Here is a 20,787-nt window from a genome sequence, read left to right as displayed (position 1 = left end):
TATGCACTTAAAAGATTCTATTTAAAGCTGAGAACCATGATTCTGTTTGGGATTGTTTATTCAACCAATCAAACATCTTTTTATATATTGACAATGTACCACTGTTATTATTTTCCTTACATGGGCCTTCCTTTTGATTTTAGTTCTATGATCAACTTTCTGTAATTTCTCAATTTCTGTTAAGTAACTTTAAATTGAGGAATGTACTTTCATTGGTGTTTAGAGTAATAAACTACATTGAGAGAGCATTTAAAGACATGAAACTTGTGTATTTCATTTACTTAACTCCATAGACGTTAAATGTGTCAGTCACTACAGAATTACAAGTAGATTTCAACTCTTAAAGGGAATGTTCACCAAGGCTGATTATTACATGGGTACCTGCCAGCTTTTGGGTCACTTATTCCAAAATAGCCGTTTTCGCCACTTATAATCACACGATTTTTTACAAAAACAGATAAAAGTAGTGATGGAAGTTGCATTTTAGGGCTTCATCAACTCACCTTATTGTGAATCATGGGAAAAAAGCGCCAAGCTTGGCATTTTCATCACATGATATGGCAGGGACTATCTGATACCACGGCACTGTCCACTCACTCAAGTTAGGCTTTGTGTATTTGCATAACTTAAACAATAGTTATGCAAATACGCAGAGCCTGATGTGAATGTGAATGACAGTAGTGCCATATCCATAGGATGCCATATCATGTGATGAAAGTGCCACGTTTGACACTTCTTTCCCATGACTCAAAATACAGTGAGTTCATGAAGCCCTAAAATACAACTTCTGCCTTCTGTAAAAAAATTGTGCTAGTTATGGCGAAAATGGCTATCCCGGAATAAGTGACCCAAAAGCTAGCACATACCGGTATGTAAAAATCATCCTTGGTGAACTTCCCCTTTAATTTATCCAGCATTGATGTGTGGAACAATGCAAAGTTCTGAAAGCTAAATGACATGCGAGAAATTTTCTTTGAATCACCATTCTTCATATGTTGAATTATTTTTGTAAACATTGTCAATAATCCTGGAAATGCTTCTATCACAAAGTTTAATCACTGATAGTTCTCTTGTTTCAATATAGAGCAAATACATTTCTTGGCAGAAATATTTTGGTTTCCATTCCCATGATGCATGGTACTTGCACATAAAGTACGGTACATACCAATCACTATTCGACATCACGGAATTAAAGTGAAATTTACTACTTTGCAAAAAAAAAAAGAAAAGAAATTTCAATGATGGCTCTGTTGTCTCACAAAGAGATGACAAAAATAAAGTTGAAATCTGAGTCGGCATATCTTTAGCTCTTTGGCCTAAAGGAAACAATACTCAGTCAGAACATGGTTGGTTTACATCTGCAGTCGTACTGCATACACATAGTAAAATTAAATACTTACAGCCCCAGTGCTGCTAACTTTTGATGTTTTTTCATTATTTTTATTTTATAAATCAATTGCAACTTCTTATTCTACTCCCCAAAGAATGTTGCAACACCCACTATTTAGCTTGTCAACTTAGCGTCTATATGTGTAAAATGCATGGTTATTGTTTACATTTGAATTCTAGTCCGGACCAGAAGTCAGTTTTCAACAATAACAATGCAGTTTACAACCATAGGGGCTGAGTTGACAAGCTGGATACTGTGTATATCAACATTCTTTGGGGAGAAGAACAAGGAATTATGGTTCACATTCAAAAATGGTGAAATTATCATCAAAAGTTAGCAGCACTGGGGCTTTAAAGATGTCCATGATATCAATTCACCGTGCAAATCTGCATTCAGGAAATTTATAATGCGAGGATAAAACCAGACGAGGAATTGAACACCCTTAACATTAAAATGAACCATTTCTTTTGAACTTCCATGACAATAGATGTACCTCTTTCCATTTTGATGACAAATGAACTTTTCATTGAGCAAAATGTATCCATCCATGGTAACAATGTTTCTGTCAATTGTCAGGTTCTCAGTAGGACTGGTTTTCCAAAGTCTGTTTCCATTTTATATTATCTCAAGAACAGCTTTTGAAACAGCTTTTCAATTTGCAACATGTAGAAATACCGAGAAGTGGAATAGTTGTCTGTACTCATCTGTCACTGACTGAGTTCATATTTCTGTCATCCATAGATGTACTTTCCTATCTCCACCAACAGCACAAACTGGTAAAGTAGCATGCCAACTCAGACCCCCTGCTGTGACTGGTAATGAACTTGACACAGGTACCTGAAAACCAATGGAAATTCATATTGATGAAAGAGCAGAGTTATTTTACTTTTTCTAGACAAGAATGAGACGACTGCTTTTTATATCACCTTTCATTCACAAATAACCACAGAAAATTCTGTTCAAAGTCCACCAATGCGAAAATTGTTTAGTACCAAGTCTGTCAAGTGAACTGTATAAAGCATACTCTAGACTAAAACCACAAGCACTGTCAAGTGCCATGTTCTGTAATCCAATTTCAAGAAGACATGAATAATATGATGGTTATAAAACAAACACAGACTAGTACCTCTACACTTGTTTACACTAATAGAGTTGTTTGAAGTGCTGTGCTTTGTAAGTAAAGAGTTGAAAAGCTTGATTGTGCATGAAGCCTACATTACCTGTGAGTGTCCCAGATGGAATACCTTGACCTCATTGTGTCCTGTTGTGGCAAACAGATTCTCACTGACTTGTGACCATCTGAAATTTCTACCACCCTCATTGTGAGCTTGTCTGTTCTCCTGTGGCAGGCTGAAGAAGAAATGATAAGGTTCTTGAAAATATTGCTCTGCAACTATGACACGCATCTTACATCAGGTATTCAAAATATCAGAAAAAGATATTAAATATTGTTTTGTAATACATAGGAATTACACCATTTTCAAAGGCTTAGTTGAAATTTTTTTAACTTGTGTAAGAATGCACAATGTTCCATCACTGAAGACGTTCTCACCTTGACCTTGTGGAATCCCACATCATCCAATTACCATTTGCGATACAACCAATACGAACTGGGTCGAGAAAGCAGATATCAGCCGACATAAGTGTCACATGACCTGCATCTAGTGACATAATTGGTTGGTGGGTTGTGAGATCATAAAATCTGATTGTGCCTTTCTTTTCAGCCACCATTAGCTAAAAGTAGAGAAATGTGAAAGATCTGGTGAAATCAACGTGTACTGAGCTATTTAGCTTCTGGGTGACAATATTGTTACACTCGCAACAAAATTTCTACATAAAAGTATGCGTGAGTGCTAATTTTTTTATATTTCTATGTGCACGGTCAATTCGGGGTCAATTCGCTAAACTTAGGCCACGCCCTTAGTTTGGTCATGGTTGGTACACTCTGATGTCACAACGCTGATCATTTACATTGAATAGTGGACCCAACGCCATCCCTTATCTCCGTCCCATATCCGCTAACACAACAAGTGTGTGATCAGTGCAACTATGGAGTTAGTACCTCCATGGGGCAACCCGTGCTGGCCGTCCGTTTCTCACCAGCACACTCTCCCGCCAGCGCTACGTCTGATGGAGGATTGCTTGACCAAAAGAATACTACAAACGCTGTCTGCTTTGTTACATGTAAACGAAATCCATGGTAAATGAAGGTCGGCTCTGCTCGTTCACGTAAATCGTATCAGTAATGACTCTGTACCAGCGATGTATACGATACACACATGCATAAGAATAGCATGGGCAATCAGTATCAACTTGACAGACCACTTTTAGGCGCAAATTCACGACTAGAAATGAAATAAAAACAACAAGACATACTTCTCTGTGCTTCGATTGCTTTTTTTGGACCAAAAAAAAAGCATTTAGTGCAAAATCATTTATCCCTTGTAAAAACCGGATCGACGACAGTATGAACTTCACGACGCCTTTGTGAAAGGTTATGGCAATTGACTCTATTAAAAATTTTAGCCAATCAGAGCAGCCGATACAGGTCGGAGACGCAAACAAACAAATCACAGAATACAATACATAGATTGTACATCTCATTATTGGATATTTGGATGACAAGAATGAGACCTCGATTGAGCAACAAGTTAAGCGATAAACCCGGAAGTATCCTGGCGAGAAAAAGTGTTATCTATTTGCACCATTCATCGCGCTAGTTACGTTTTCTTTTCAATTTTAGAAAGATTATTGCATAGTACAAAAAGGGTAAAAACTATCTATTCATATTTCACCCGGCAATCGTCCTGCTTTTAGCCAGCGATTTTCCACCACCTGACGGCCAGCCGCTTCGATCAATCGGCAAAACTTGTAGCTTTGGCTGGCGAAACCGAATTTCACGTCAAAATATATATTCGCAAGCCTGGAGAATCGTTTTGATAGAATTTTCGCCGTATTCAATTATTCATTTATCGCATTTTGCAAGTGTTGCGAGCGTTAGCGGGAACAGAGTATGATACTAATTATGCAAGCGGAAACCCTAGAAGTTAAGCATACTCCCCATGGGGAGCTTACGAATGTGTAAAATACTTCTGTTATCAGTGTAATATGAGATACAATATTGGGCAAACTTCGGAAAGCCGAAAAAAGTCGACTGGAGAGGGTTTGGGGACACGCCCACATTGCATTTTCCTTTTGCCATATTTAATAATCGCGCGTGCTAAACGATAAAAGAAATGAACATAACTGTTTTATAGACCATCAACTGTATTTCTGTGATTTTGCAACATGGGCGTTTCACCAGATCTTTAAGGTGAAGAGGATAACTAAAAATACATTATAGAATTCTATTATCTTTCATCACAATATTGAAAATGAGTGCCTCTTTAACCAGTATACTAAAGCTGATGGTGTCTGTCTGGTTTGACATGTTGCAGGCATCAGTGTCTATGCTATCCAATTTCAACAGACATAGACTTGATAAGAAAATGGACTCTGACATATGATTTAAAAACACACTAACTGCATAGCATTCAGTAAATGGTATTTCCAAGCAACAGAGTGAGTGTATCAGAAATGTTTTTGCTGTAAAGGGTCATCCTTGTTTGTTTGCTATGCATGCCGTTTGTGTTAGTTTTCAGGTCACATTTTTATAAAGGTAGGAAGAACTCTGTCTTTATTCAAGATGTATGATTGATTTTGAAAACACCAATCCTAATTTTCACAAAGGTCAAAAGACCACTGCTGTTAGTCAAGATTTGTGATTGATGTGGAAAATGCTGAGCCTCAGTTTTATACAGGTCAAAAGAGCACTACCTCATTCAAGATCTGTCACTGATATCGAAAACACCAAACCCCAGTACATGCAGGATGTTTGTTTTTGCTCTGTGACAACTTACCTTGGCCGGTTCATCTGGATGCCAACACACAGACATACCAGGTGAGTACAAAGGAAAGCACGCCCTCTGGAGTCCATCCAAGTCCCAGACTCGGCAAGTGTGATCATCACTGACACTGGCAATTTGTTGACCTTCTGTTGGTTCAAAGACAACATCATTGACATAACTTGTGTGACCATCCATTACCTGAAAACAAACAGGACAAACTGTTAACCTGTCAGAGTTTTTGGTAATTAGTCAAATGATATCAATTCACTTTTGAAAATATCCGTACTTGTGTTACACTACTCCTGAAAAGCTAAAAACTAATTCACAGCGAACTATGATTTGATGTGATGAGACGGTTTTCCTCATACTGTACATATAATTGATAAAGATACATAGTAAATTTAAAAGAATGACAAATCGGTATAAAATAAATTACAATGCTTGTTCATCAAAGCAAATTTCAAGATTGAGATGAGATTTTGTTATAAAACAGGAATTTCTCTCTTAATATTGACATGTTGTGCTATATTTGCTGTTTTCATGCGAAGGACACAAACACTACCGGTACAGTTGGATGTGCCTACTACCGCATACAAGTACTGTGTGTTGGTAGAAACCATGCCACAATGAGCACTAAAACTCAAAACGTGGTTGGCACTGAGATCACATCTTTTGCAGAAGTTTTGGAGTTTATTCTTACCAACTAACACTAATCAAAATGACTGAAACTAAACTTGTGCAAAACGCGAAAATTCACTTGAGAGAAGTCAGAGACATTGCACAACTAGTGCATAAATAAGCTTTTGTAGGAACCCTGATGGTATGGTATAAATATCACAAAGAATTATCCTTTAGATAGACAGTTATCTCTTTTGTTGTTTGAAAATATTGATAAGATTTACCGTAACAGTATCTTCACTTTTAAGATCTGATGAAAACAATCTGAGTTTACTGTCTGCTCCTGCTGTACAAAATCTGTAGACAAAGTAAAAACAAAGAAATAAACAAGCTGAACGATTTGTTATCTTTCTTGCTTACCAGTGTATCAATGGTAATCAGTTAACCATATTGTTTGAAAGCTACGGTACTTGTTCTGTGTCTGAAACACAACAAGGACAGGATGTGACATTTGTTTCCTGTAGGTCTTTAATGTACGGTATTTGTCAAAAATTTAAGTCTATTTTGAATGTGTTAACAAATAAACTATACAAGTATGTACTACTATTACTACTACTACTTCCAAATTACTAACAATTGATATCAGTTAATTACAAAGTTCAACTTTGCTGCACAATGTGAGGTAAAGCATCTCACAGGTTGATATGACTGATTTATTGATTTTCACATATTGGTATAATGCAGTTTTGTGATCTGAATTTCCTAAAGAGATGTCTCAAAATTTAAATAATTTTGCAAATAATTTGAAAGGAAACAAACGTGTTGCTGTGAAAACATCTATTTGAATATAAATGAAGGTATTGTCAAAAATTTTACCACCTTAGTAATCAAACAGAAATTTCAAGGACAGACAGGGAATGGAAGGCTATGAACATTGATGTATAATATTCAAATGCAATTTGCTGGAGATAAAAAATATCATCATCTCGGCACAGGTCTCTGCAAAATTATTGTAGATCATACCGGTAGACCTCCAACCCATAAAAAATCTTCCTCCATTATAACATGTCCCTTGACCTGACCAGTAGAACAAATTATTTTAGATCATGGACCTAAAACCCATAAAAAATTGTGCTCCATTACAACATGTCCCTTGACCTGACCTGTAGAATTCTCCACTGTATATGTATATGGGACATCTGTTGGCGGGTAGCGTGCGTCGCTATGTGGGTCAAAGGTCAACCCCCGCCACAGATAGCTGCGAGCGAAAGTGGGTCTATTACGACAACACCACATGTACTGGATCTTTGAACGGCAAAATAAACCAAAGTGAGTGGAATTTAATAAAATGACCTATACCTGCCTGAACTCTGATTATCGCTCATTCTCTAACTCCTTTTGTGAACAAAATTCTGGTTCGTTTAGGTAATGCGGCTGATTTTCCAAGGAGTACTCATGATTTTCACTCCAGCAGTGAACTTTGACTTCTATTGATATGCTAATTAGGACTCTGACCGGCCGCCATGCTATTCACATTTTATACAGCAGTTCTGTTTTATACAGCACTGTGGTTATGCACTCTCATTGGGAATTTTCGCATTTTTTTTTTCATTTTATTTCCTCATGAGCAGAAAAAGGGTTGACACGGCAGGTCTGAATTGACGCCCCTGAGGATGAAAAACAAACTTTTTATATTTCTTTGCCCTAAGGAAGATCATGCCTTGGGGACAGATATTCGGACTTTCAAACTTTATATCATTTCTGTTGCGATCTACCACTTGTGGGTGTTCATTTAAAGCTTTTGGTGAAGGAAAACTTTTCAACGTCTAAGTTATTCGAAAATTGAAATTTCACTTTTCTCCATAGAGTTAACACTGGGATGGCGGCCATTTTGAATTTCAAATATCTGTAAATCTTGGGTAATTTGTTGCCCCTAGTATCAACTTTACACAGTGACGCCCAATTTTTATTCTTGATTTTGAAAGAGAATGGTTGAAAGATACATTGAGGAAAGTTTTAGTAAAAGTGTAAGTCTTTTATTTTAGAGGATGTATATTACCTTAAAGCGCAGTGGTCGTCGCGCTGCGCATCCTCCTGAGGGGGCCCCCTCTGTTGTAAACAAATCCAAGAACGCCGCACATGTACGGGTTGATTGTAATGTTTGCTATATTGCCGCTTGTTAAAATGGCGGCTGATCTGTCACAAGCATACCAACTAACCAAGTGTAACACGCAATAAAAGGTCAATTAATCTAAGTTAAATATCTGCTGAATATTGAACAATAATTGCACGCTAAGACTGAGATCACATTTGCTCATGATTTGCTGGAATCAGTTGACTAGGCTACTGTTATCGCTCGAGCCATAGAGCTAGACGTACGCATGTACGCATGACTATCAACGACCTGGCTCTAGTTTTCGACATCGCTAGCAAGGACGAGAGCTTTCATTTCAAGAGGCCCGACAGGAGTACATCAAGTTGTACAAAGACAACAACTCAAACTACAGAAATCTACAGCTCGCAGAGCAATGCCCGCTGCAGCAAGAAGCATCTCTGCATCTGTTCCGTTCCGTGTTCTGTATGAACGTCCGTGTCAAACCGGGTATATGACGCGCTATGTACACACTCGGCTGTGGAGAATCCAACTCAACTACAACAAAGTTTACCCCGTTTTGGGGTGCAAACGAGAATTCTGAGTACAGGTATCAAGTCAAGCGAAGGACCTTTCATAGGTCTTCTTGTTATGTGGGGGTTATCTCACTTGAAAGAGGATTCAGACCTACCCGGCAATCAGGAGGTACAACAACGAAGTTTGCCCAGCACCGGTTGGATCACTGCCATGACCGTGCACAGGCCCGGGGCACAGGATCTCTCGATACGTCTATGCACGGTGTAGCCATGCAATTTTCCTGCCGAATGCCGCGAAAACCCGCTCGTTTTGTCTATTGTTTCCTGACATTTACTATTTCTTACCACGTAATACTAGGAGAAGTAAGACATGGTGATCAACAGTTGGTTGTGGGCCAAGTCGTCGCGGGCCGGCCGGTACGTTGTGGGACCGGATTCTCTATATCCGTGTACGTCAACGCGGTGACCGTCTCCCAACAACATCTCCCGTGTCCTGCTTAGGCTAGCCGATCATGGTCTTGAGTGTAATTTTTGTGTTAGGCATTGTGCTTGTTGCTGGTCTACATATATAGGCAATGTTGATCATTTTAGTTATGTATTTTCACTGTACTGTACATAGCATTGTGTATAACTAGCGTGATCGCGCGCGATCAAGCTTTTTGTTCACATGTGTCTGCGTACAGTGAACTCAGCGACATAATGTGCTGAGTGTAGTGTCCCAATGTTCGTAGCTCTACACGAGTTTATACCACTGAAGTTCGTTTCCGATCTTAATATTTTTACTATGCATGATGTTGAGTCTTACAAAGGCCTTAACAAAGTGGGGGACTGCTCCCATCTCACTCCTATTGAAGTTGAGAAGACTTATGTTTACAAAAATTTATGTTTATCAACAAAAAAAACCACGCAAGCGCGGCGCGACGACCACTGCGCTTTAAAAGAATTAGACTTACTTGACTTGTCTTGGTAAAGTTTCTAATGAAGTTTCTGGGCTCCATGCTATTGTTGTTACCCTTGTTCCGTGATGAAAATCTCTGAGATGTTCAAACTCAAAACCATCAATCTCTGAGTCTTCATCCTGTGTAGAAAGATGTTGAATCTGTGTGAGAACAGCATGACATCACATCATAGACCCTCCAGAATTTCTCGAGACTCTATGATCAAATATTTGAATATAATGCAACAATAATATTTCTTTGTAAAACAACAAGAATGCACATCAACTGACTGATCTAAGAAGTCTATTTTCATCATTTTGTCACTGAGCATTAATTTTTATTCATACATCCACGTAAGCTGTCATGGAAGACCAAAAATACTATGCAGAAACAGAGAAATGAAAACAAATGGTAAAACAATAGGCCAATGTGGGTGGGCCAAACAAACCTATGGATGTTGTTTCTTGACATGTCAGGCACTACATAAACCACAAATTGTCCTCGATGACGTATGGAGGGGGGCTCTTGCTCAGAGCAGTGGTAGGGGTGTGCAGCCACACGTAAAAAACCTTGGGCCAATTTTAGACCTAAAATCTCATTACTTTAGGACCCCATTTTAGAGACCTTTATGACCTTTGACCCAGGTCAAAAGTCACAGTCTAAAAATTTGCAAAAACGTAAGTAAAAAGTTAAGCATTTGCATGACCAAGTTACAGGCAAAGCCTACCACTATACTGCATTGACGGCTACGTTGTTGCTGGCCAAGCCATGCTTTCCAAAAAAACTGATCTTGAAATACTGCAAAATTTGGGTGAAAGAAAATATCTTTCCCCTCACTGAATTTCGGTCCAGCTTCTGAAAATTATCAGTTATCTGCAGTTACAATCTGATTTTCATGCTTCAAGGGTAGGGGCCTTGGCCATGTCTTTAACCACAGGGGACCGAGAGTTGTAGGATGTGTAGTGACATTCTAACTGTCCATGATTGAGTATTTGAACACTGAACAAATTGTTTAGGGAAAGTGATTTGTCTTGTTGTGAAAGTAAAGAATGAAGAAATGGGATCGCTTTCGTTTTCATTGCTGCAGTTCCGTAGCCCATAACTTTCCTCGGCGATTTTGGATGGTGGGTAAAGGCCATCCAAATCGCCGATGAAAGTTGTGCGCTATTGAACCACAGTATGATTGTCTTACCTGGAAGCGACATATCCCAAGTGACACTCTCAAACAATCTCCGTATGCGATCAGCTGAGAAAACTGTTCGAGCGGACAAAACTGGACAGTTGTTACCGTGTCTGGCGTATCGAATGTGTAGGTAATACCTCCACTTTTAGTTTTATCGAACATCTTTCTTGATAAGACACAGTGCAATTAGATGTGTGCGACAGGTGTACGCGGTACGTGGTGTTCTCGAGATCTCATGTCCTCGAATGCCCCGCCAGGCATTTTGCAGCATTTTCTTACTGTAATTCGTTTTCAGATCGCATGTTGTGATGCTCGTAGTTCGTGAGCAGGCCTTTACATGACCACAGAGGACTGTGATATGACTTACAGGCACTGGCCATGAGAAAATGAGATATTTAAATTTCATCAGAATATTACTACGACATAGATACGATAATCACTTGATACGATAATTGCACATTTTGATTGACAGTTTGATAGAAAAATAATCGAGAATGTATAAGCATAGGGATCGAAGCCAGGATATACAACCAAGCAAACAAACTTGACAAAAACAAATTAACTAAAAAATACTCAACCAATAAAATTAAAACAGACACAAAAGTAAGAAACGAATAACAAGTAAATAGAAACCAAAGAACAAATAAATAAATATTAGAGAAAACAATAAATTGAATATAATTGAAGTAAATGACGACCGATCGACACATGCAACATGATATTCAAAGTGTGATGTCAGTATCACTAAAGTTGGAAGTGATTCCAAATGTGGCATGTGTTGTTCTGTCCATTATTTCAATTCATATTCAATTTATTGTTTTCCTTTTTTATTTATTCAATCAGTATTTGTGTTTTTGTCAGTTATTTGTTCATGTATTTGTCATTTCTTTGCTCGATTTTTTAGTTAACAACAAGTTTATACAGTACATCATAATTGCCACATTTGTCATTTTTGTAATGCTTTCCTTCTCCAGTTAAATTACAAATGTTTAATACAAGTTTCAGTTAAATGAGTAACATTTATATTGTTTTACTACTTTTCTTTGGTATATCAATATTCTAAGTTTTTGTTCTACTTCTCGACAGTTGAAACACAGAAACAACTACCGTTAAGCATATATACATGTGTATAATGTAATATCACGTTTACATTTGAATTGTAATTTGTAGTCCGGACCAGAATTTACTTTTCGACACTACCAATGCAGTTTATAGGCTGAGTTGACAATTCAACGATGTGTATCTCATGCAATGGAGGTAACACACAAATCATGCCATAAAAACATATTTTCTGGAATAGAACAAGAAACTGTAGTCGACATTTAATTGACAAAAACAGTGAAACGATACTATCGATGCCTTTTATACACAGTGAACAAAATACAATAATTGCAAACAGATTCTCAATCTGAAGCGTGCTACTGGCTAAGCAGGTCATGGGTTTCTTTGATCAGGTGACCAGATACAGTGGGTGACAGAATAAGGGTGTGGGAACATAAGTATGCTAATAACATGATATACCTCAAGTCTTTGTCAAACAATGTATGAAAACTGAAATATTTATGTCAAACAAAGTATTTAATACAAATTTACCGTGCTTGGTTTACATTTCTTTCATAAAAATGTATCATTTGTCTTACAGCCACATATTAGAACAACGTACACCCCTTCTTACAAGTACACTCAACCATACTCACATGATCATGTGATCATCAGCCATTTTAATCGTGGGCGAGCTGGATCGGTTGAGGGCAACTTGGTTGATATAACGAATTGATTTTTTTGCCGTGAATTACCAAACGTAGGACATCAAAATGGCTTTGAGTGACGCAGATGTGCAGAAACAGGTATGTTTTGGATCCAGATAGTCTAAAATTCCAAACTGTGCCACTGAGAGAGCATTGATAACATTTTGATGGTGTTCGTCCGGACATCTTCTGGTACGTACCTTGGTCTGGGCGACTGGAACTCAAAAGCGATCAGTGTAATAATTGTGGAAAACATAATGTAACGACATTTCTTCAAAAAACCTCAGGTATCTGAGGAAAAAATCTGATAAGTATGATTCATATCAAGTGAGAAAGGCCCTACGGAATTACTCGTTTTTGCAAAGCACATTCACCCAGGAACCGGCCGGCAAACATAGGTATTGTGTTTCAACATGCGGGTATACCGTACCAAGCAAAAATGTGTTACACTTTTTACTACCAGCATCGCGTTACTACCGATTATTTGCAACACTAAAATAAACCCCTTTGAAATGTTGTGTTTCAGATCAAACATATGATGGCCTTCATTGACCAGGAAGCCAATGAAAAGGCCGAAGAAATTGACGCAAAGGTATGTATGTATGCATATGTGTAAAACGATTGTAATTGAGATTGTTGGAAGTTCATTGTATCCATGTCCACATTCATATATTATTGAATATGAACAGTTTATGTAATGAATAAGAACGGTTATCTGGCTTCAATACATAATGGTTATCTGGTTGCAATACATCAGTTTGGGTGTCATTATCTAAATTGTTGTGGCTTTTCAAACTTGCCTTTTGGTGTCAGAAGTCCAACTGAACTGCAATCAAGAGGCTGTTAACTTGAAGATTCTGTCCACAGTTAGACAAATGTAATATGATCATGATTAGTTGGGCCAAATCAAAATAGCGTCTGCTTCCAGTAACCAGGCTAACCCTATTTAAAACCTCTTACACTATTTTTTTTATCATGCATGAGTTTGCCAGATTTTGCAGAAGCAAGAGTTTCTAAAATGTGATCATTCTGCAAAATCAAATCATAATTTGATTCCTCTATTGCTGATTAAGGTAGTTCGGGACTTGAAAATGAAAGACCTAAACTTTTGTTTAAAATTTCAACCATTCTCTTTCCAAATCAATAATAAAATTTATCGGGTCATAATGCTAATTTTGGTACAAGATAAAGAAATTACCAAGATTTATATACCAATATTTTGTTCCGGATTGTTTAGTGTTGTTGAGTGAATTGTATTATCTACCTACTACATCTTGCAAATATTAAAAAAACACCAACAGGCAAAAAAGAAGGGCATATATCTCTAATTAACCTGCAATTATATACAGTATGTCTTTGACTACGATATTTCAAAATTCTAGTTGTTTTAAGAAGTGACATAAATTTTCACTAACTTTGATTACCTTTGTTTCAATATTGGGACAATGCAGGAAATCGAATCAAGTGTAAAAGTTTGTCAAAATGTATTTATCAATTCGCACTACATTTGTAATGAAGTGTTTAGATTTTGGAATATCTGTCTGATGTCAATATATGTATAAACTTGGGATAAAAATTGCCAGAAAATGCTGAATTTGTGAAAGTGTCTGGTATTTATTTGTTAAAAACATGAATATTGAATAACTTTACTGGAAATACTCAATTTTTTATTAAAGTTTAAAAGCCAAGACATTGTGATAAAATAATAGAATATGTTCACCAAATGAATATCGACCATCAAAACGTCACAATAAATTTAATATTTAGCTTGTGTTTGATCTTACATTTTATGGTTAAGAAATGTCATAAAAACGGGAAACGTGGTTGATTACTATTTAGCCTTTTTCCATTGCATTGAAACTTGTGTGTCCATTGGTATGGCTGGCTTCACTCTGTACAGGTGATGGCTGGGAGGCAAATAGTTAATAATTGCTAACGTTATTGTCTGATGCTTGATAATACCATATAATTTAGTTGTACATAATTTGGTTGTCATGAGACTCTGGGTAAACTGAAATGGTTTGGTTGCTGCTCTTCTAGGCAGAGGAAGAGTTCAATATGGAGAAAGGTCGCCTGGTCCAGCAACAACGTGTGAAGATCATGGAATATTATGAGAAGAAAGAGAAAAACCTAGAGCTAAAGAAAAAAATGTAAGAAAACAAATCTTGACCCCCCCCCCCTGCATTCATCATTGACTTTCACACACCGTACGTTAGCTTTACAAGCTCTGTTAAACCAAATGTCATCTCTCCCACACAGACAGTGACAGACTACATGAACATGTATGGTGTGATGACCAGTGTAGCAATTTCAAACTTACAACTCGTAATTTAGGAATGAAAATTTTCAGTTTTTGAAAGAGGTATTGAACAAATATGTGTAAAATTTGTCTAGCAATAGGTGTGACTTGTGAGTGTCACAAAATTCTATTAAGTTGGTTGTCACTGATATTATTGAATGGGTTTATTAATGCATAAACTTTAAAAAAAAATTATAGTTTTAAATACGCAGCCTTTATTTACGAGAAGATTCCACTTCATAGCCAAAAGTTTCCAAGTAGTAACAGAAATGTCTTATACTCGGTGACTCAACTGAAAAAAAACAATTGTCCTCATTGCCATTTGATTCATTGACAAGAATGACACAAAATGTATAGAAAATCTGTACGTTGTAAAGTGTAGAAAAAAACTCTTAACGCAAGAAAGTCATATATCTTCAAATACATCAATAAATTATGTAGTATCAGCGAATGAGAGATCAGCCATCAACAAATTTTGAGACCTTGAAATGCAATTGAATGCTACAGCAATCCAACGTAGAAATTGTGATGAATATATGGAATTGTTCTTGTCATATAGTTTCATGCATTCCCACTACAAAGAATTTCTCTGCAAATACAGGAAAAGAAGGGTAGAACTTGCATGAAGGTTGAAATACTTCATGATCTTTTAACCTCAGAAATCTCTAGTCCATGTCAGAGTGTTTTCAACTTTGCCACAGTGTACATATCATTAACTTCAGCCATTAGGTCAAGGGTCAGCTTGTAGAGGACCAAGCTGTAAATGCAATTTAATTTTAGCACACTGACACACAGTGTACAAGACAAATACACTATCAACATGGCTGTTACAAAAAAAGTTGTGTGACATTGTTATTGGGTGAGATGTGCCTTTGCAGATTAGAGTGAAATGAATATAATTTTGCTATTTACATGTACCGTAACTAACTTAATATCTCTGTCAAAATAATGTCATATGAAATGGCAGGCCTCTGATTTCAGAAAGACAAAGGTTACTGGTTACAAATGAAATAGTGAATTTCAAGACCATCTGCAAATTTGTAACAAACTATATTCATATCAGTGTAATGCATTTATTACAATTTTAGCACCTTGGTGCTTTTACTAAATTCAAGCATAATTTGTCATTGTTGAGTTTTGTGTTAATGTCAGACTATAGATTACAGTAGTATTTAATTTGAATTTTCTTGTTTTCCAATTCTAATATTTGGTGTGATACAAAAATCACCGTGAGTGGGAAACAAAATTACGGTGCAATGTACCGGTATGTGACTCTATGTGCTAGTATAGTGCATTTGTTATGTTCATAAATTGGCTCTCTATGTTATTGTTAGACAGACACATTGTACGTACATGTCAATATCAACGAACGAATAAACGATAAGCTTGGGTATCAGAACACATTTAAAAGTCACTGACTTATTGATTAGTTACAGTAAACCAGCACTGAGCAACAACTCGAGCTGGACCGGTAGCTGAACAGTTGATTACACTAGATCTACAATGTACATGTATCTGTTTTTAATAACGCTTACAGCTGAAAGGTATAAGATGTGTTTGGTGAAACTAAAACTGTTTCACACACTGAGTTGACTGGTGGCACTGAATTGCAACCCACTGTATGTCAAACACATTTCAACATAGAGTAAATTTCTACAAATATATACCTAAAATTAATATTTTTTGAAAATGATCCACACTCTTAAGCATACTAGTACTCATTTAAATGCCATAATAATATCTGGCTCCTGTTGAGCATATCAGAGACAAACACAAGGGTTATTTATAAAATCTGAAAACTATTCTTTCTCATCCACAGTCAAAATTCCAACTTATTGAACCAAGCCAGGTTACGAGTTCTGAAAGCTCGTGAGGATCACGTAGAATCTCTTTTGGAAGAGGCAAGGATGCGTCTTGGAACTGTCACGAAGGATACAATTAAATACAGCAAACTCCTTGAGGGTCTGATCACACAGGGATTGTTCCAATTGCTAGAATCTGTGGTGGTTATCCAAACTAGGAAACAGGATACTGCTTTGGTGGAGTAAGAACAGCTCACAGAATGCATTGCCGTAGAGTGCCGGAATCATACCATGCTAAATAACAGTCCAAGATACATCGATTCTAGGGGTTGTGTTTCTCACAGATGGAGACAGGCACCCTAGCACATTGTCAATAATGTTCGATATATCACAGGTTTAGCAACACACCACAGTGGTTATCCTTGGGATTGGCATATACATGTAATCATGCAACATGTTTTCTGCCACACAATCTTAATTTATGCTAATTTATGCATGGTTATTTAGGGTCACTCTAGACATCCACGGGTTATCAAAATCTGTCAATATCTGAAAGGCATTGTTGAAGACAAAAAATTGACAGAAAAGGTTTCGATAGTCTTTTCTGGAGATCTCGTCAACTGGCATGAGAGTAAAAAATACTATCTTCTTCATATCGCTACATGTACTCACCCGCAAGAGTTCTTCTACAGTACCAGTAGTTACAATGAAACTGTCTTGATATGGAAGGAAACATCTTCTTGATCCACAGCTCTTCAGTTGGCCTCAACTTCACTTACCAAATTGCCACAGTCAAACTAAATGTATCATCAAGTTTTGATTGCGATTTCGGGTTTGTTAAATATTTGTTTAGGGTTGGTAAATATAGCGACACACATGCGACTTTCGGACAAATATGCTGAAATTCGGACAAATTTTGTCTTTGTATGCGTGGCTGTTGTTGCAGCTTGTAGTCTCAGTCATCAATTCATACGAATAAGTGAGACACTAAATAACCATTCTAACACTCACTGTTTTATTTTCGTTGTTCATGCGGAAAATGCGGACAACTATTTAATTATGCATATTAATGAGAGAGAACAGTGACGTCATTTGCGATTAGCGCTATTCAATATTTGTGCTGTACCATGGTAGGGCTTATATACTGATATACTTGTACAAGATTCTCATAATTCCTGTACAAGTACAATTTGACTGTACCGTAGAGGAGGGATTCATACATACACGAGTAAGCAATTACTTTCTAATGAACACAGTTGTTACGTGCAGAGAAAACAAACAAAAGGGTGAACTCAGCAGTTTACGTTTGAACAAAATTTATTACGAAAATAAAACTAATTGCTAAGTCAGGGATAGAGTACAAGCTTTAAAAGTGTACAGACTACTTATCTCAGCTGGGACGGCAGAGCTCCAGTCTCAGAGTTGTAACAGTCAGTCGGATGAATGAACAGTCCTTCGGCTTGCAGGCTTGAAGCTGCATAAAGTCCACAGTATAAATCCAGCGTTGGCAGTGAAGGTCTTGAAAAGTCTTGAGAATGACTACTGCTGGAGTTTAGTAACACACAAGAGACACGATCCCAAAAGTCTGACTGGAAGCTGTGCACGTCCCTTTTATACACGTGCTTACATAAGAGCATATAAGAACAGTCTAGAACTTTTATTGACATGCTAATTACTGTTCTAAAATTATCTCTCTTACACAACTAATCAACTTTCCAGAACATTCCAAACATGACTAATTGAATTCAAGGTTGTGAGGTCATTAAGGGCAGTGACCTTGAGAATGTTCTAGACTAATTGGACTTAGGTCATGATGAGTGTGGGGGAAATGACCTACATAACACACAGTATTTAGTCTTTGATAGAGACACTCCTGGTATCTTCAGCCAATCAGATTGTCAGTAGCCTACAAATGTAGGTGAAATATTTCATTTCATGATAGAGATACATATAGGCACCCTTACCCAAGCAGATCACCACCATCTTGGAGAGTATAGAGATACATATAAGCACCCTAACCTAAGAGATCACCACTATCTTTGGGAGAATCCCTAATTTTGTTTGAGGTGGGCCCTCTAAACCAAGCAGATTTTCTTTTACAGGAAGATTTGACCCACTGTTTAGCAGGTTGTACCAGATACCTACATGTATATGTCATGACTCAGAGTAACAGTACAAATAGGGATTTACTGATAAAATGAGTAAGAAACATTTTCCAGCCAGGTTGTGAATAAACAAAACAATTGGTCTCTGTTTTCTCTCTACAGAGTGTACTACCTCAGTGTATTGAAGCTTACAAGAAAGAAACAAAGAAATCTGTTGATGTATCAATAGATAAAGAAAACTTCTTGGACAGTGATATGTAAGTTCAATCACTTCTTAGAAATATCTTCATCCATGTCTTTTATGTATTGTTCAAATTGACTTACTCTTTAAAATGTAACCTAGCAACGAGTAATATTTCAGATTTAACCACAAAAGGATGATCGCATCATGACGCAGGGAAAACCAACCTGGTGCATTTAAATTACAAGTAATCTGACGTGTCACTGACACAGCTGTAAAAAGCTTGCCAATGATTAGAAATGCTAAGCAGATTCATAATCTACACAGATAACATGTTTCCCTGTAGTTTTTGGGCAAAAAAATATCTGAATATGTCATTTCTGTAAGTCTCCGCAGTGATATTACGTGCCGATAGTTAACTTCTCTTGCTGATCGATCGATGGAGAAACAGACAGCCACTGTTGTTTTCATTGTCTTCTCATTGACTCACACCAGAGTACCAAGAATCGAGAAAGACATACGACCATAGAGGGCGCTATACTTCCAACTGCTGACTTTTAGTTAAAACCATTTTCATGAATGCCGTAACGCACAGCAAATCAAGTTTTCTTCAATTCGACTCAAAATTTTTTTTCACCTTCCCTTAGAGGGCACACTGATTGTGATGATTGGTTGGCCATCTCTCTGTTTTTGAACAATCTATTCATATGTTAATAACCAAACAAAAGAATGTATTGTCATGAAAACATATTCAAATTATATATTGTTATGCAAATTATCCATCCATCTAATTTTCAAGGCTGTTGAGAACATTGATGTAATGATGTTTTCATAATAAGCTAATATGCATCATGTGAGTGTTGACAAGTCAAGGAAAAGACCAAATACTTTCCAATTGTACTAATTTTCTCAAATTTCCACACAGATCTGGTGGTGTAGTGTTGCTTGCACAGCATGGAAAGATCTGAGTTGAAAGTACTCTAGAAAGTAGACTTGAACTTATCAGTAAACAGGTAAGTTGACTGTTGAAGATGGGGGAATTATGGGGGCAGTGCAAGAAGGGTTGCTTGAGGTAAATGTTCTAGTGAGGGTAAGATAGAGTGTTGAAAGAGAGAGGACTTGGAGGGACAAATGTTTGAGAGATACGAAGGGTATAAGCTCTGTCCAAACTGACACGCCACTCACTCAGGAAAGCTTTCATTAATACAAGACAATTTACCTATTACAAATACCAGTGCATGGCTACTGGGCCAAAACGTTCTGAAATTTCTGAATGGACTCAAAGGTTTGTGTACTGGTCACTGGTGTGATTGGTTTCTTATTATTGAGGCATAAAATAGAAACAAATGTGAGTTTCAGAAAATGCAGACGAAAAATGTCTGAGTTAGGTCGGTTACCAGACACCCACGCATTTTAGTTTTCTTGCGTAAATCAAAGTTACAGTAGCATATCAAATTGATTTGTTTTGTACTCTAAATCATTTTGACATGTTTAAATGTCAGTGTCAGGTCATTGTGTTTCTCTAACACACTTCCATTTGGTTTTCATAGTAAATGTCTGGTATGAGGCCGAGGGGTGCGTAATCTTTGCAGTGATGAATTAAGTACTGTATGTATGTAGGTGTTTTACATACATACAGTAATATGCTGATACCTTTAGTCTTACAATATCAATTTACTGGTTATGGTTATATTATGAGATTATTAGGAAAATACCACAAAGTATACACAAGGACATCAGCATATAGTGTATCAGCCAATGTAAAGCTGAGGGCAAACCACAATGCTCTGTCCAAGTGCATACTTTGTGGTATTTTCCTAATACCTTTACTGTGCATCATACATTTGTGATTTCTTTTACATATACAAAATGAAAATATTGCCAACACTCATACCGGTATGTACAGATACACAATCAGTCACATGCTGAGTCTTCCTGTTTATAAGCGATTAAGAGACTCAATCTAGCAATCATCCAATGGCTCATTCCATTTTAAAGCGGGGTGTCT

General features: G+C 37.1%; 2 protein-coding genes across 4 annotated transcripts in view; one reads left to right on the top strand and one right to left on the bottom strand.

Annotated features, from left to right (window-relative positions):
• LOC139115899 (V-type proton ATPase subunit E-like) overlaps nucleotides 1-20,787 on the top strand; it is a 340,813-nt gene that overhangs the window by 312,114 nt on the left and 7,912 nt on the right. The window contains exons 1-6 of one of the 2 annotated variants that reach the window (XM_070678322.1): nucleotides 12,332-12,491; nucleotides 12,919-12,984; nucleotides 14,433-14,542; nucleotides 16,511-16,736; nucleotides 18,761-18,855; nucleotides 19,705-19,792. In XM_070678322.1, the coding sequence (XP_070534423.1) occupies nucleotides 12,459-12,491; nucleotides 12,919-12,984; nucleotides 14,433-14,542; nucleotides 16,511-16,736; nucleotides 18,761-18,855; nucleotides 19,705-19,747 (573 nt within the window). In that variant the 5' untranslated portion in view covers nucleotides 12,332-12,458 and the 3' untranslated portion in view covers nucleotides 19,748-19,792. Of the gene's footprint in view, nucleotides 1-12,331; nucleotides 12,492-12,918; nucleotides 12,985-14,432; nucleotides 14,543-16,510; nucleotides 16,737-18,760; nucleotides 18,856-19,704; nucleotides 19,793-20,787 lie in introns of those variants that run through there. The other variant, XM_070678329.1, reaches the window with a different exon arrangement.
• Nucleotides 54-10,905, bottom strand: LOC139115889 (nucleoporin Nup37-like). 2 transcript variants are annotated; one of them, XR_011548203.1, is made up of 8 exons: nucleotides 10,654-10,905; nucleotides 9,477-9,601; nucleotides 6,180-6,252; nucleotides 5,290-5,475; nucleotides 2,943-3,124; nucleotides 2,611-2,740; nucleotides 1,740-2,227; nucleotides 54-1,395 (listed from the first exon to the last, which is right to left on the bottom strand). XR_011548203.1 is itself a non-coding variant. In XM_070678305.1 (7 exons), the coding sequence occupies exons 1-7, from the start codon at nucleotides 10,804-10,806 to the stop codon at nucleotides 2,111-2,113; spliced, it is 966 nt and encodes a 321-aa protein (XP_070534406.1). In that variant the 5' UTR covers nucleotides 10,807-10,905; the 3' UTR covers nucleotides 1,028-2,110. The 2 variants fall into 2 exon arrangements, 1 of the variants encoding a protein (XP_070534406.1); XM_070678305.1 differs by having other exon boundaries at nucleotides 1,028-2,227.

Source organism: Ptychodera flava, chromosome 2 (assembly GCF_041260155.1).
Source record: "Ptychodera flava strain L36383 chromosome 2, AS_Pfla_20210202, whole genome shotgun sequence".
NCBI classification, from domain to species: Eukaryota; Metazoa; Hemichordata; class Enteropneusta; family Ptychoderidae; genus Ptychodera; species Ptychodera flava.
The sequence above is the reverse complement of the archived record's forward strand: the minus strand, read 5'-3'. Positions and strand labels throughout refer to the sequence as shown.